General features: G+C 43.3%; 1 protein-coding gene across 5 annotated transcripts in view; it reads left to right on the top strand.

Moving 5' to 3' along the window:
* The window catches only part of KCTD1 (potassium channel tetramerization domain containing 1), a 106,590-nt gene extending 96,323 nt beyond the window's left edge, over positions 1 to 10,267 (top strand). For all 5 annotated transcript variants that reach the window (XM_052788174.1, XM_052788173.1, XM_052788175.1 and 2 more), the window contains exons 4-5: positions 1,820 to 2,125; positions 6,043 to 10,267. In XM_052788174.1, coding sequence (XP_052644134.1) covers positions 1,820 to 2,125; positions 6,043 to 6,201 — 465 coding nt within the window. In that variant the 3' untranslated portion in view covers positions 6,202 to 10,267. The remainder of the gene's footprint in view (positions 1 to 1,819; positions 2,126 to 6,042) is intronic.
* The last annotated feature ends 4,211 nt before the right edge of the window (positions 10,268 to 14,478 follow it).

Genomic DNA, 14,478 nt, shown 5'->3' with positions numbered 1-14,478 from the left:
CAGACTCTTGAATGCATATTGCAAGTTTAATTTGGGAGTTTTAGAGAAGTCAGGGAAGAATAGTTCCACATTTATTATTTAAACTTTATTGAAGAGCCTGCTTTTTTTCTCTTTTTAATAACAAATTAAATTTGTGGTGGTTCACCACGTTAGACATTAGCCTACAGAGGCAGAACTTCAGACTCCACGTGCTGCTCTGTGTTTATCCGCTTGTAGGTATGTGGGTGTATATGTGGTGTCAGCGAATTCAGCGCTGGAGACCGTGGCTGCAATCAGAACAGATCTTTATCGTTACTTAATGAATGTGTATCAACGTAGCTGGCTGTGCCATTAGTTCACCATAGGAAATATAGCAATTCAGATTGAACAAGAGAGGTGATGGGGAAGGGTTAGAACAGTTCACACTGGTGTGCAGTCTTTTATCCCTCATATCTGAGACAGATTTTCAGGTGTTTGGGGCATAACAGGTGTGAGGTTGAGTTCAAGAGCTGTATTGCAGCAACCTTTGAATCATCTGCTATAGATGCATATTTACTTCTCCCATGTGTGACAAGGGCAGATCTACCTGAATAATGTGGGAGTTTGGAACTAGCCGATAAGCATCATATCCCTCTTTTGAAGCCTTAGCACGGCTTTGTGCTGCTCTTGGCACTTGTCCTGAAGGTAATCAGAAATACAGAAAAAGGAAAAGCCACCTTCTGTGCAATATTAAGAAATTATATATGCAGAGCCTTTTAAACACATAAATATACTGTAGCTGTGCTGAAATTAGAAATGTAAGTCTTCGCAAGTTCACCCAACCAACATGATGTTCAAAGGGGTGTCCTTCCCAGTTATGCTTTAAAGTGTCCAAAAGATCGGTGCTTAAAATGAACAGCAGTCCTTGTTTCTTAGAAATACATAGATTGTGTGACTTTTTTGTTACACATTAAATGTAAGCAGTATTTTGAGCATGATTTAGGTATTCCATTCTTATCAAGTATTTGGTTTATATCTCAAATTCAGGGGCATATTGACTGTTAGCAGTCTCCTCTTGTCATTCTATTCTTCTGTCTTCCCTAATACTCATGTATTGCTTTTCTCTGTATAAATATTTTCCAAATGGTCTTATGCTCTTAAAGCTAGAAAAACAAGATTTTTTTTAATTTAAAAAATGGCAGTAGACAGACTCCAGATCATCAGTTGTAAATTACTTAGGTACTGGCTATGCTTGGAAATGTGTTCTCTCTGCTCTGGCATTTGAGACGATGTAGTAAACAATACTGTTGGCAAAATGGGGAGGTATTAAAAAATACTTAATTTTTAAAATGCAGTAATATGTGCAATCCATTATGCAAATATCTGAATCATTTTACACTAAGAACCATTGCAGCCTCCCTCATTTACATTCTTATACCTGTTACAATGCCTGCTAGTATTGCTGTAAGACGCAATGGATCGTAGTGATGAATTTTCTGAATCCTGATTGAATTCTGTTCCATCTGTTCAATGAGGTCATTATTCTATGACATCACTATGGGGATAAAATATGGGGAAAAGTGGGATTTTTGCCTGGATTATTCCATAGCAGGAGGGAGTTGAGCAAGCATAGCCTCCCCCTCCCATCACGAGTGCTGCTATACCCAGTCTGTTTCAAGTGGCTGATGGTTATTTTTTGCTTGCACTGTTATTTTATTACACCTTCCTACACAGTAATTAGGAACTATGTCTGAAGGGTTCCAGATCTAGAGCGGCATTAGCCTGAATAACCATATACATTAAGCGGTACATTAGCAATGCCTCTTTCTTAATTATGCACAGTAATATATGTGTCTTTCAGGACTACAGTTTGTTATATGAAGAAGCAAAGTATTTCCAGCTTCAGCCCATGCTAGGAGAGATGGAAAGGTGGAAACAGGACCGGGAGAGTGGCCGCTTCTCAAAGTCTTGTGAGTGCCTGGTGGTACGAGTTGCCCCAGATCTTGGAGAGAGGATTACACTGAGTGGCGATAAGTCATTGATAGAAGAAGTGTTTCCAGAAATCGGAGACGTGATGTGTAATTCCGTCAACGCCGGCTGGAATCATGACTCGACGCATGTCATCCGATTTCCACTAAACGGATACTGTCACCTCAACTCAGTTCAGGTAGGAAGTCATGTATGCATTTTTTGGAAGGGAGCCTACTGGCCGGCTACCACTGGGTTGACCCTCTTCCCTGTCGCTGGAGCATTTTGGTGAACAAAATCAGCTGGAGACTTTGAGCTAGTTATTTCCTTCCGTGGGTCAGGGCTGTTTTCTCGACTTAATTCACACATATCATCACCAAATCTCTTTGCAAGCAAACTACAGTAGTGTTAATAACCTGCTTTAGGAGATACGTGTTTGCCTCAATATAAAGACATTGTATATTTGGAGAAACATTTTTTTTTTTACATTTGAATATAGGGCAACCATGCAAACCTGCTTCCAGTCCCTTGCCTTGCTTGTTATAAATTGTTTTCTGGCTTGATGAGAGGACACAGGGACATCTCAAGCCAGGGACGGAAAATGCCACATCCCCACAGAGCGTGTTGTGAGGGCATTGGGAGCTGTCCCTTCACCTGAGAAAGGCAGTGGAGATGATCTGATTTGCCAGAGTCCACAGGAGCTCTGAAACTAAATAGGAAGAACGGAGGAGCAAAATGGAGAAGCCCCGGTCTCTTACTCTGGGTGTAACAATTAAGAAGTGAGGAGAAAGGGAATTTAATGAGAGAAAGAGACAACAGGACAGTAGCACTGGCCAGCTACTGAAAGGAAGGCCACAATTCCACAGACGGAGAGCACAGCCGGTGTCGTCCCCCTTTCTCCTCCTTCCTCCTGAAACAGGACCCAGTATTTCTGGAGAAGAGAGCAGCCTGCAGACACAGCAGTAGGCATCTGTTGATTCTTACCCTTGTAGAGGGGACTTTTCCTCAGCCCCCTCTGTTATCTTTCAAACTGGGGCATCCTAGGAGGACTTTGACCCTTCAACGAGACTATCAGGCAAGATGTGTAATGTGAAGGGTACAGCGGGGGGGGGGAGTTATCACAGGTGTGGTTAAAAACTAGGGCATCCTTTTTCCAGTGTTACCGAGGTCTTTTGCATTTGATAAACACCTCTCTAATACTTCTTGAATAAATCACTATATCCTTTTTACTTTGGATGAAGAAAACACGTTCAGTCTTCCTCCTTGCTGTGGTAACAAAAGCAAAGGCACATCTGCTTATTGCAAACAGGGACCCATCCATTTCTGTGGTTTCAGGGAAGACCCTCCTGTCTCACTTTCAGTGGGTTTTTCCTAATTTTTTAAGGCATAGTAGAGGCCTGTTGCAATAGGACAAGGGGTAATGGTTTTAAACTAAAAGAGGGTAGCTTTAGACTAGATATAAGGAAGAAATTTTTTATGATGAGGGTGGTGAAGCACTGGAACAGGTTGCCCAGAGAGGTGGTAGATGCCCCATCCCTGGAAACATTCAAGGCCAGGTTAGAGGGAGCTCTGAGCAACCTGATTAGTTGAAGATGTCCCTGCTTACTGCAGGGGGATTAGACTAGATGACTTTCAAGGTCCCTTCCAACCCAAACTATTCTATGATTCTATGTAGCAATATCTAAAATCAGTAGCTGTTATGAAATGGATAAGAAAAAATCTGGGAGACAAATGCAGGTAATTTCTGGAATAATAATAATAAACTTATGGTGTCATCTGTTTTATCCTTTGTTGGTTAAAAACAACCAACCTCACACACCTGTCTCCACCTAGTTAGCACATCCTGCACAGCCAGCATTTTGGAGGGAGAACAGGTCTTCGCATCTGGAATTGTCACTAGCACTATTGATGCTGTTTGGTTTAGATACACCTCCGAAATGCTGCAGACTCATGAGCAAGTTCTAAAGCAGAAGAGACTTGCAAGCTGAGCTTGGCGTCTTTCCATCTGCCAGGTCCTGCTGTCGAGGTAGAGCAGCTCTGCTCTGCTCCCTCCCCAGAGGAAGCGAGCTGAGTGCCGCAGTGTGCGCCGAAGGCTCGCCAGGCACTGCATGTGTGCTAGCACTTGACACAGGAGTCTGGATAGACCTATCTAGGCCTATCGAGATATGGTTAACCCATGTTATGCTTGGACAGTTGTCTCTTACTGGCCTTTACTGTCATGCTGAAACGTCAAAGTTGTTTTGTTGTAGTGACTAATGCAAATTTAGAACCGCCTTAAATGTAAGATTACAACTGAAAAGGGATAGGACTTTCAAGGAGGGTTATTTAGCCAGATGTCATATGATAGTTCTCAAAGCAGTTGTATCCTTTAGCTGTTTATCACTTGTTCTGATGGTTACATTTTTGCCACACAAATAAGAATTGCCAAGCATATTTACTGATGTGAAAGACCCAAGTCAGAGTGGCAAAATATACGCAGGCTTCAAGAGAGATGATGATCCCACATTGATAATGCTGCATCTTCCATTTTGGGGGAACATAAGCATCTCCCAGTCCTAATAACAATGTGGGGCGGGACATGGACTACAAATAGATCTGGAGAGTGAGGGACAGACCAAGCAGTTTGTCCAGGGCTGGGCTAGTTTCCTGACCAGTTGCTTCCACCGCATTTTTCTTCTCAGGACCTAAGTTCTCCTGCTCTATTTTTCAGTGGCTCGCACTGAGACATTTTTGGGGGATTTTGGCTTATATTGTTAAAAGCTAAAGATCAGGGTAAACAAAAATTGCAGAGATGTTTTGGTGGTTCCTTCTGAGTCTCTTTTTCCACCCCCTCCTTTTTGAGATTTGTCTGCCGTGCAACTAGCCATGCTCAGGTATTTTGGAAGGACATTTGCCGACCTGAAGCAATACATGTAAAGACGTGGTATGTCTTGTTTTAAGTGTTTTTAAACCGCAGCTTGCTTCTCCCCCCACCCCAATTCCGTGCAGCCTTCTGCCGCTCTGCTTGCCCTTGCTGTCCCAGCACACGTGCAAGCCAATTTGCTAATTGGTGAAATAGCTGGGAAGGACTCGGTAGGCACTTGCTCCCAGCACAACCCAGTGAGGTCCGGTCATGCTGGACAGAGAGGCCCATGTCCTGTGGGGTGCGGGAGCATCAGCCCCCCCCTTGGGGCTGGTGGCCATCACAGCTGACCCTGGTGAAGCTCTGGAAGAGTCTCCTTCACAGGTGAGGTGGAGGAAGCCCAGGCAGCAGAACAGATAAAGAAAGATGATGATAAAAGTAGCAAAGAGTGTAAACAAGGGAAAGAATGCCTCAGCCCTGCAGTTACAGTAAACCAGCATGAACATGGGTAATTTAAAAAAAAAATAAATAGTGGAATAGTGGTGTGGAAGGAGACCATGTTCTTAGCAGCCTGGAGCTGGTGCTGGGAGCTGAGGTCTTTGTACCATCATTTGTTGGGTGAGCTGTGTTGGGCATGTCTCCCTGCTGCTCCCAGACCATGCCTGACTATTCTTTTTTCCTTGTGTTTTTTTTTTTCTCTTTTTCTTTTTGCCATTGTATTTCCCACTGGAAGCAACACTCAGGTTGTGAGAAGGGAGGAAAGAAGATGAAAAGGCAGAACTTGTTAGTCCCATAATTAAAGTTAAAAGGTCCCAGGTTTTACCGCAGGTAACTATAGCCACAAACCTTCATAGTCACGGTTGGTTTTTAAGTCTCTAGAAAATATGATGGTAACTTTTCTGAAATTATGGCCGCAGTATCTGCATTGTCACCATTTAGTTGAGGTGTTTGCTCAGCATCCTCTGGTATCTGCTGTGCAATCCTGTATTTGCCCTTTCGTATGGCAAATTTTGTGAAGCAGAGAATGCATTTTTCCAGGCATGTTTCTGTGGCTAGAAGAATACTGGATTTGTTGACAGTACTAAAAAATAAAATATAAAAAGTCAGCAGAAATCAGTCCCAATACAGTGAAGCTGAGGGAACCAGTTAGCAGATCGGTGTAACTACTTTTGTTTCCTAGCTGGATCCATTTGAAAACAGCAGTATCACCCTCGGACACCAAATAGTCTGTTTATTTACTTATACATTGGTGTTTGTTTCCTCTTTTTTTGCAGGTACTTGAGAGGTTACAGCAAAGAGGGTTTGAGATTGTTGGCTCATGTGGAGGTGGGGTGGACTCTTCCCAATTCAGTGAATACGTACTGAGACGAGAACTCAGAAGGACATCTCGTGCACCCTCCGTCATTCGAATAAAGCAAGAGCCTCTGGACTAAAATGGACATGTTTCTTTATGCAAAAAAAAAAAAAAAAAAAAAAAAAAGAAAAGAGAAAGGAAAAAAAAGGGGGACATTTCATGTGCAGTTTGGACTCCAAACAAGTCTCGGAACTAAAATTGAATAAAAGACACATTTATATCAAATATAGAGACCACACCTGAATTCATATGGGAACATTTGGAATGGTAGTAATAATAATAATAACCTCAAGGTGTAAAAGAAAACACACACACTCACATATATATAAAAAATATGTATGTATATGTATGTATGTACATATATATATGTATGTATATGTCAAAGGGTAGGAAATGCAACAACAAAAAAAGTGGTAGATGAGGTTGGTGCTGTGATGGCCATTAAGTGTCCTAGGCCTTACTTGGGCTCACTTAACGGTGTACAAGCCATTACCATTGGGGGGATACATAGACTACTCTTCACCCATTTTCCATTGCCAAACAGCCATCCACTTTTTAATGTGTACACACCTTGACTCAACTTTATTTGCATATGGAGGTTTATGTCTGTCTTTTTTAGAGGTGGATGGGCAGGTGTTCAGGAGATGACCATCCATTGCATTGGAAAGCTAGTCGACTGAAATTTTAAATGTAGTTTGTACAGAAGTCGCACACTTTTTGTCTGCCCTCACAGATGTGAAAGGTTAACTTTTCTTTTGAATGAGTTTTTTTGTTGTTTTTGTTTTGTTTTGTGTTTTTTCAAAGGGGGCCAGAATAATTAATATTTGGTAGAGATGCTCTGGTTTGAATCTGCTGCTTTCCTACAATTTTTTCAAATTTTATAATGTATTAAATACAATAAACTCTGTTTAAAATAACGAGGGTCTGATTTAAGCTAACAGGAGCAGAGAGGTGGGGTTTAGCTCACTGCACTCTAGCGTGTGGCGTGGCGGCCGGTCTGGCAGGCAGCGGGCGGGCAGCACTGCCCGCGCACAGTGGAGTGAGTTAAAGGCAGCAGACGCTGTTGCAGGATCTGTCTGGCGTGCCGCACGTTGCTGGTCTTCCTTCAGCGCTGTCCTTTTTAAGCTCTGTCCTGGTTTGAAGAGAGGCTGTTGGTCAGAGTTAAAAATAACACCAGCTCAGGCCAGGGAAACCCATCAAAAAATGACGGCTGGTTCTGTAACCTTCAATGTAACAGTGAACAGTTGCATCCTTCCCTCTTGCCTAAGGAGTTGGCAGCTTCAACTCTGCAAGCTCTTGCCCTGCTGAGTGTTAGTCAGCCTGTTTGTTTTTAACATTGTTCATTTCCCTTGTTTAAAGCTAGTGTTCTTCTGCCTAGAGAGTGAGATGGTCAGCCCCTTGTGTTACGCCATCGGCTGCATTGCTCTTAATAGCAGGCGGTAAATCTATGTCCTGCATTAGATGTCCTGCGAGTTGTTCTCTTGCAGAGTCTCACCGAGGCCACCTCTGCAGCTGCCTGGTTCGGGCAGGTGAGATTTTGCAAAGGCACCACGTCACGATACCGCTGCACGGACCGTTCACGGGTTGATGCTTTCACCACCTAAGATGCACCAGCAACCACCACCGTTCCTCCAAAGCATCTTTTTATGCAATATTCCAGAATATGACTGTGTATTCATCCTAGTATGGAAGTTTCTATTGATGCAATGGTGCCGGCGTTCCATTCATTTTGGTGACACTTTGCTATTTATTTAAGAAAAGAAAAAAAAGAAATTGTTAAATACATGTAACAAGGTTTTTAATATAGTCTGATAACTCAAAAAAAAAAGCTACCATTTTTCTGGATTTTATTAAAAGGTGTCAGAGGGCATGCTTAAATAACTCTCTGGCAGCACATATCAATGGTTTTGAAATTATTGAAATGTGGAAATGGGTGAGGGAGGAGGCTCCAAAAATTAAGGTTCATTAACGGGTTATTAGATCTTCAATGTGATGCTGATCTGTCTATTCACAGTACTGAAACAGCTGCCTCATTGAAAAAGCTTGTTTTCAATTAGCAGCAAGTAGTCCTCTTTCTTACAAAATAAACAAATGCTTGCTCTTACTGCCCACAATTTGGTTGTTAGTTTGCATAGAAGTCGGAAAGCTCAAACCCTGGGAAATAAATATTTTTAACAGATCTTCAGACTGTTGGAAGTGATATGAAATTTGTGATGTCGAAAAAGATGCCAGTCCCCATGGGTTGAGAGTACATGGGTAGCAGTGCAAGGCGACATGATGTTTCAGAGACTGTTTGCTCCAGGAGCCCTCCCTGCGCTTCCAGGTGGAGCCTCACTTTCTGGGGCCTCCACAGTGTACCCGGGGATATGTTTACACTGTCTGTTAAGCCCAAAGGTACTCTCAAATCCAGACCTGCCCTGCTAGCCGCCGTGTTTACATATGGGCACATGCTCTGGTGCAGTCTGGAGCCGGGGGGCGGGGGGGCTACAGCTCCTTTCCCTGCTCCCTGCTGCTTGGCCAGCAGGTACCCCAAGCCTGCCTGGCCAGGAGCATCAGCGGCCCTGAAATCAGCCCCCCAGCACCTGCCCCAGCGCTGGCAGCGCCCACGCCACCCACAGCCTTTGCATAGGCTGGGTAGGGAGGGTGAGGAGCTTTGCCACTAACGCTTTTCATTGTGTTGCTCCAAAAGCCGTCAGGTTGTGCTCAGCTGGTGGTTTTGCTTGTTCAGCGCATACCTGTCCGACTCAACGACACCTTCGTGTTCCTCCCAAATCCCTGACTGGCCGGGTCACCCTCCCACCGAGCCTTCGTTCTTTGTTGGTGGAGTCAAAAATCACTCCAAGACTCTGAATGTAAATGTCTCTGCGATTACAATGTGGTCATGGAGTAAGAGGTCATGAATAAACAAAGCGATGGCTGATAAAAAATGGATGCAGGAATAAGCTAGATGTAGACTTTTAGAGAGCAAATGAGATTAGTCCTGTTTACAATTGAGACTTGTAACCATGTGTTTTTAAAATGTTCTTTCAAAAAACTGATCAACAGATGAATGAGCAATAGATCCAGGAAGGGGGGAGCAAGGGGAACCAAGAAGGACCAGATTACGGTCAGCTTGTTTCTGGGGGTTAGTAATTTTGACATGTACAGTAGTTTAAATTTATCTAATTTTTTATTAAAAAGTATGACTCCATTTTATGCTCTCAGTGGTGCTGTATTTAATAGCAAGAGGAAGAGCTGCAGTGAACAGTAGCTGCCAACATTGTACTTCAACCACTTGGTTAAGCAGCTGCCAGGAGAACTGCTGTGGACATGCAGAGATTGCAGATGCCACCTAACACCCCTTCCCACAATGAGACACAGGCAGAGGAACTGGGTCTTCACCTTTTCTTTTGGTAACATGAACACTGGATTTCTGCAATAACCATTGACCCAGGGTTTAGTTCTTCCCCTATTGTCTCCTTAGTGTACCAAACAGCTACAGAATGTAAGTATGGATCCTGGCACGCTTGGGTGAACCTTTAAACAGCGAGTTGAAGACCGAGTTAATTTACCTTGCACCAGAGAAAGTGAAGTAAGTCCCACTTAGTCGCTAGGTTAATCCGTTTTTCAAGAAGCACTGCTTATAAATAGATGCTGCTAATTTATTCTATCTCCAGGTACTTATTGGCCAGATAATCTGGCCTGGCAAATGTTTTTCCTCTCTATTGCCACATGTCTGGAAGAAAGCTGATCATTTCAGTGCTTGACTGTCACAAGCAGGTATAGTTGAGGCATTGGTTTTTGATGCCCAATAGAATCCGTAACAAAATCCAATGGGGACAACCTACTACCCTCTGAAAACATGAAAGTTGAGCTACCTATTCAATTACTTTTCTTTATGCTAAACAGGCACTGATTTCAATTTGAAGAGAAACATTTTGTTCATGACCATAATTTTTTGCAGCAACCTTTAAAAATTGATTGCTATACTGATTACAGGGGCCTTACTGTCACCCAAATGACTTGTCAAGTGCATTTTTCTTTAATGTTCACATTTTTGGGGACTTGGGGGAGGAAGGGTTTGTTTTTTGGGGGGTGAGAAAAGAATTTTTATTGACCAATCGTGGGTTTTTCAGAAAAATAAAAACATTTATTTCCATCTGTCATTTCTTGACTGCAGAATTCTATATTATGAATTATTTCTAGGCACAACTGGTATTTGTGTGTCGGCATTCATGCTGCCTGAGGTTTATTTACAGTGGAAATGAAACCAAGGCATCCTTAGGGCTTGTAGACCAGTTGCTTTTTCTCAGACTTCAGTTTGAGTGGTTTATTATTTCTTGAGGGTCTGGAGGGATCGCCACCACCAAAAATCAATACATTGCATCAGGTCCCTGTGTTGGCTTTGGCTGCTACCATTGATCTGGTTATTGAAAACCTCAAACCTGACTTAATATTTGGGATCATGTATTTGAGATTGAAACTGCTAAAATCGTATCCCTACTCCTCTTCCAAAAAAAGATGCAGGCACATAGTACAAAAGTTCACCCCCTTGTAAGCTGAGTTAGCTCTGCTAGCTGGTAACCAGGATGATAATGTCGATGCTGGGGGGAAATCCTAGTGCCAGCCTGCTGCAGCGTCTTCTGTTTGTGCAAGGATGGGCTCCAGAAATGGAGGTGTCCTCTGACAGATGGGGAAAAGTCCACTTTTCCTTGAATCTGTGATTTGTTTGGGTTTTTTTCACATTTGTTGACTAGGGATTTGCTATGTTATTGAGTCCTGTGCCCCTGAAATAGTGAGGTGTGTATTATTTTTCAACTGATGTCAGATATTATGGGCCAGATCCCATCTTCTGCCCTCTGTATTCATGGTGAACTTGTCCCACAGCCAAGGTATGAGCTGAATTACAGATCAGTGTGCCCAGGTGGCCAAGAAGGCCAATTGCATCCTAGCCTGTATCAGAAACAGTGTGGCCAGCAGGAGCAGGGAGGTGGTTGTTCCCCTGTACTCGGCACTGGTGAGGCCGCACCTCGAGTACTGTGTTCAGTTTTGGGCCCCTCGCTACAGGAAAGACATTGAGCTGCTGGAGCGTGTCCAGAGAAGGGCAACCAAGTTGGTGAGGGGCCTTGAGCACAAGTCTTATGAGGAGCGGCTGAGGGATCTGGGGTTGTTCAGTCTAGAAAAGAGGAGGCTGAGGGGAGACCTTATCGCTCTCTACAACTACCTGAAAGGGGGTTGTAGTGAGGTGGGTGTTGGTCTCTTCTGTCAGGTGTCTGGAGATAGGACAAGAGGAAATGGCCTCAAGTTGAGGCAAGGGAGATTTAGGTTAGATATTAGGAAAAATTTTTTTACTGAGAGGGTTGTCAAACATTGGAATGGGCTGCCCAGGGAAGTGGTTGAGTCACCATCCCTGGAGGTATTCAAAAAGCGAGTGGACAGGGTACTCCAGGGCATGGTTTAGGGGGCATGGTTAATGGTTGGACTCGATGATCTCTAAGGTCTTTTCCAACCGAAATGATTCTATGATTCTATGATTCTATTGTAAATTAGGGATTATGAGAAGAGGCATGGCATGGTGATCGCCTGTCAGTATTGTTGCATCGACAGCCATACTATGGCGTCTCTGTTGCATGTTGCTTCTAAAAAATACAGTATTTTTCCACTGCAGGACAGAGTGCATGGTTCCATCAGACTCTTGTCTCTGAGCGCCATTCAAACTGTATGTGGGTGAGCTCTTCTCTCTGAAAGGGCTGTCGCTGGTGTGAACAGGCTGGGTTTGTGCCCCTTGGGGAGCGTGGGGTGTTGGTGCCCATGTCCTTGCCCAGCCCAGCAAGCCCCGTCCCCTGGACCTCAGAGGGCAGCTCTGACTTGCTGGTCTGGGGAGAGATGGCGGGAGGGAGATCTGTCTCTGTAGCGCGGAGTTTGGACTGATAAATGATCTCATCTACAACCCCAAATGGTCTTCTAGCTTCTGTTCTATTATGTAGCTTGTCAGTATTGTTATTGATTTTCCTGAGGAAAATGCATAGCTTGGGATGGCTGGCCTTGCCTGCTCGCCATTAGGATGTGGTCTAAAGGGCAGGGCAGCAACCTGTTGAGTGGCCATTGACTTAAAACAAAAACTGCCTGTGCTGAAGTCCCCTAAACTTGTGTACTGCACTCATTCTGGCTTCAGTTCAAACCAGAGCGCTTAGTGAGTAACACTAGTGGATGTTTGCTACTTCATTTGATTAACGTCCAAGAAATTGCAAAAACAAAAGACAAAACAAGGAGAACGTGGACGCTAGTTCTGAAGGTCTGGAGCCGTGATTTCGCTAATCCCTGCTGCTTCTGAATAAATACTTCAGCTCTGGGTGGCTCACATTAAAAACACTTATTACCAGAAAATAACAAAAGTAGCTGTGCATTTCTTTCCCTTGCTTTCTCCAGTTTAGGAGGCTTGTTTTTCTTCTGCTTGGGGCTGTGCCTGGGAAGCTCAAGAGTAATAATTTTGGCCCTAACACAGTGCTTGGTGTCTTCAAAGCATTGTACAAACCTTCAATTAAGCATCTCTCCACCTGTAAGGGAAGAAAGTAGCAATAAGCTCATCTTGCAGCTGGGGAGGCTGAAGAGGCTCGACTTCCACCCACCCGGGTGGCAGGCTGCACTTCAAGAGTCACACTCAGCTGCCACCCTCTTTCACAACCCCTCTTGCAGTATAGAAAGAGGTTGGAATCGGTGAGGTGCTATGACACAGGACTTTTTTAAAGCTGAGAGTTGCAAGCTATTCAAGCAAATACAAGGCATCCTTGAAATGTCTGAATAAGCTTAAAAAGTAACACTACAACCATGTTAGGCTTGATGGTACCGTTGGGATTTTTTTCTTCTAATTCCTTCCCAAGTGAGAGAAAAATAAATGAAATAAAATTCCCTTCACCTTTCATGTTTTAAGTAGGGTTTACCAATGTCTTCATCTCCTTCCTCTGGTTTATCTCTTCAGTAGTGACTGTAATTTTCTGTTTATGATATTTCAGTTCCTTACCACAGAACTCAGGCATTACAGGGGAGGGGGGGGAATATCAACAAAAAGCTCCAGTGCAATTTGTGAAAAAGCTTTGGTCATTCATATGGTGGTCACGACAAAATCCTGATGCACGCCGGGATGGTTGATGGCAAGAATGTTTTTCAGGTGTGGTTGCTGAGATGGGGCAAGGCACGGCTGTCACCCAGCTTCAAACGCTCCAAAATAAAAATGACAACAGCACAAAACTAGGGCTCAAACTCTCACGGATTATCTTCCTCCTTAAGCATCTGCTCCTCTTTCTCACAGTTGTAGCCTTTAGATGAGTAGTTTAAGAGCTGTGCTATCATCTCCGCTGTAACCAGTGCAGCTATTCCAGGAGAAAGCTGCTTGGCTCAGGGACAGCTGTTCTGCAGAAAAATTCTCTTCTGATGCATTATTGATAGATGTAAGTTAAAGCCATAAAGCTTGCAGCTTTATCAGGCAATATCTACTAAATCCTGGAAGCATGTAAGATAACCTAAATGTAATCTACTGCATACCAGCTCCTTCAGTGATGGATAGCACAACAAAAGCAGGACTAATGAAAAATTAATGAAAACAGTTACTTCCATAAGAAAAATGATCTGTTTTCTCCCACCTTTGTATTGATTTTAACTGGCCCTGTAATTGGAAGTGTATAATTTTTACCTAAGGTAAAGAGGATTGAGGGCGAGGGAGAGCGAGCGTATAATTCTATTCATGTTTGTGACATACTTTCAGGCTACAAAAACAAAGCATTTTCCTTAGGATGTTGAAGCCGCCTGTGAATGCAGACTTCAAGCATATTTTCTCAGCTCAGGCAAACTGCCACGCTGGTTTGCCTGAAACCAGATATTGCATGAGCAGAGTACTTGGAGTACTTTGAAGGCTAGCGAGGAAGTACAAAGAAACAATGTTTAAGAAAAATCAAATACAGTGCATGTAACTTGGTGGGTTTAAGGTTTCATGCATTCAAGTTCATTCCTGATTGATCTGCCACTTTCTGAAAGGGAAAAATCCTTCAGTTGCTCTTTGGAGAGTGAATGAATGTCAGGCTCAGAGGAAGGACTTTCTCTGTGAGACAGAACCAATTGCACCATGTTGTTCATGCACTGGCTCGGTAGTGAATTTGCTGCCACATGTAGTCTCACCACCTTCTCACTAACACATTTAAACACAACTGTCTTTTTCCCTAAATTTAATAGAATATTTCTCTCTTTTTCACCATACAACAGCAGAAGTCAGTCAGATCTGCGACTGCTGTAAGCTCTATTTTAGATTATTCTTAAGTCTTTACCTGCTTAATGTTAATATATCCACTAAGCCCAAAGGGCACTGCTGAGATAATAAATCAAT

This window comes from Harpia harpyja, chromosome 5 (genome assembly GCF_026419915.1).
Source record: "Harpia harpyja isolate bHarHar1 chromosome 5, bHarHar1 primary haplotype, whole genome shotgun sequence".
NCBI lineage: Eukaryota > Metazoa > Chordata > Aves > Accipitriformes > Accipitridae > Harpia > Harpia harpyja.
The sequence above is the reverse complement of the archived record's forward strand: the minus strand, read 5'-3'. Positions and strand labels throughout refer to the sequence as shown.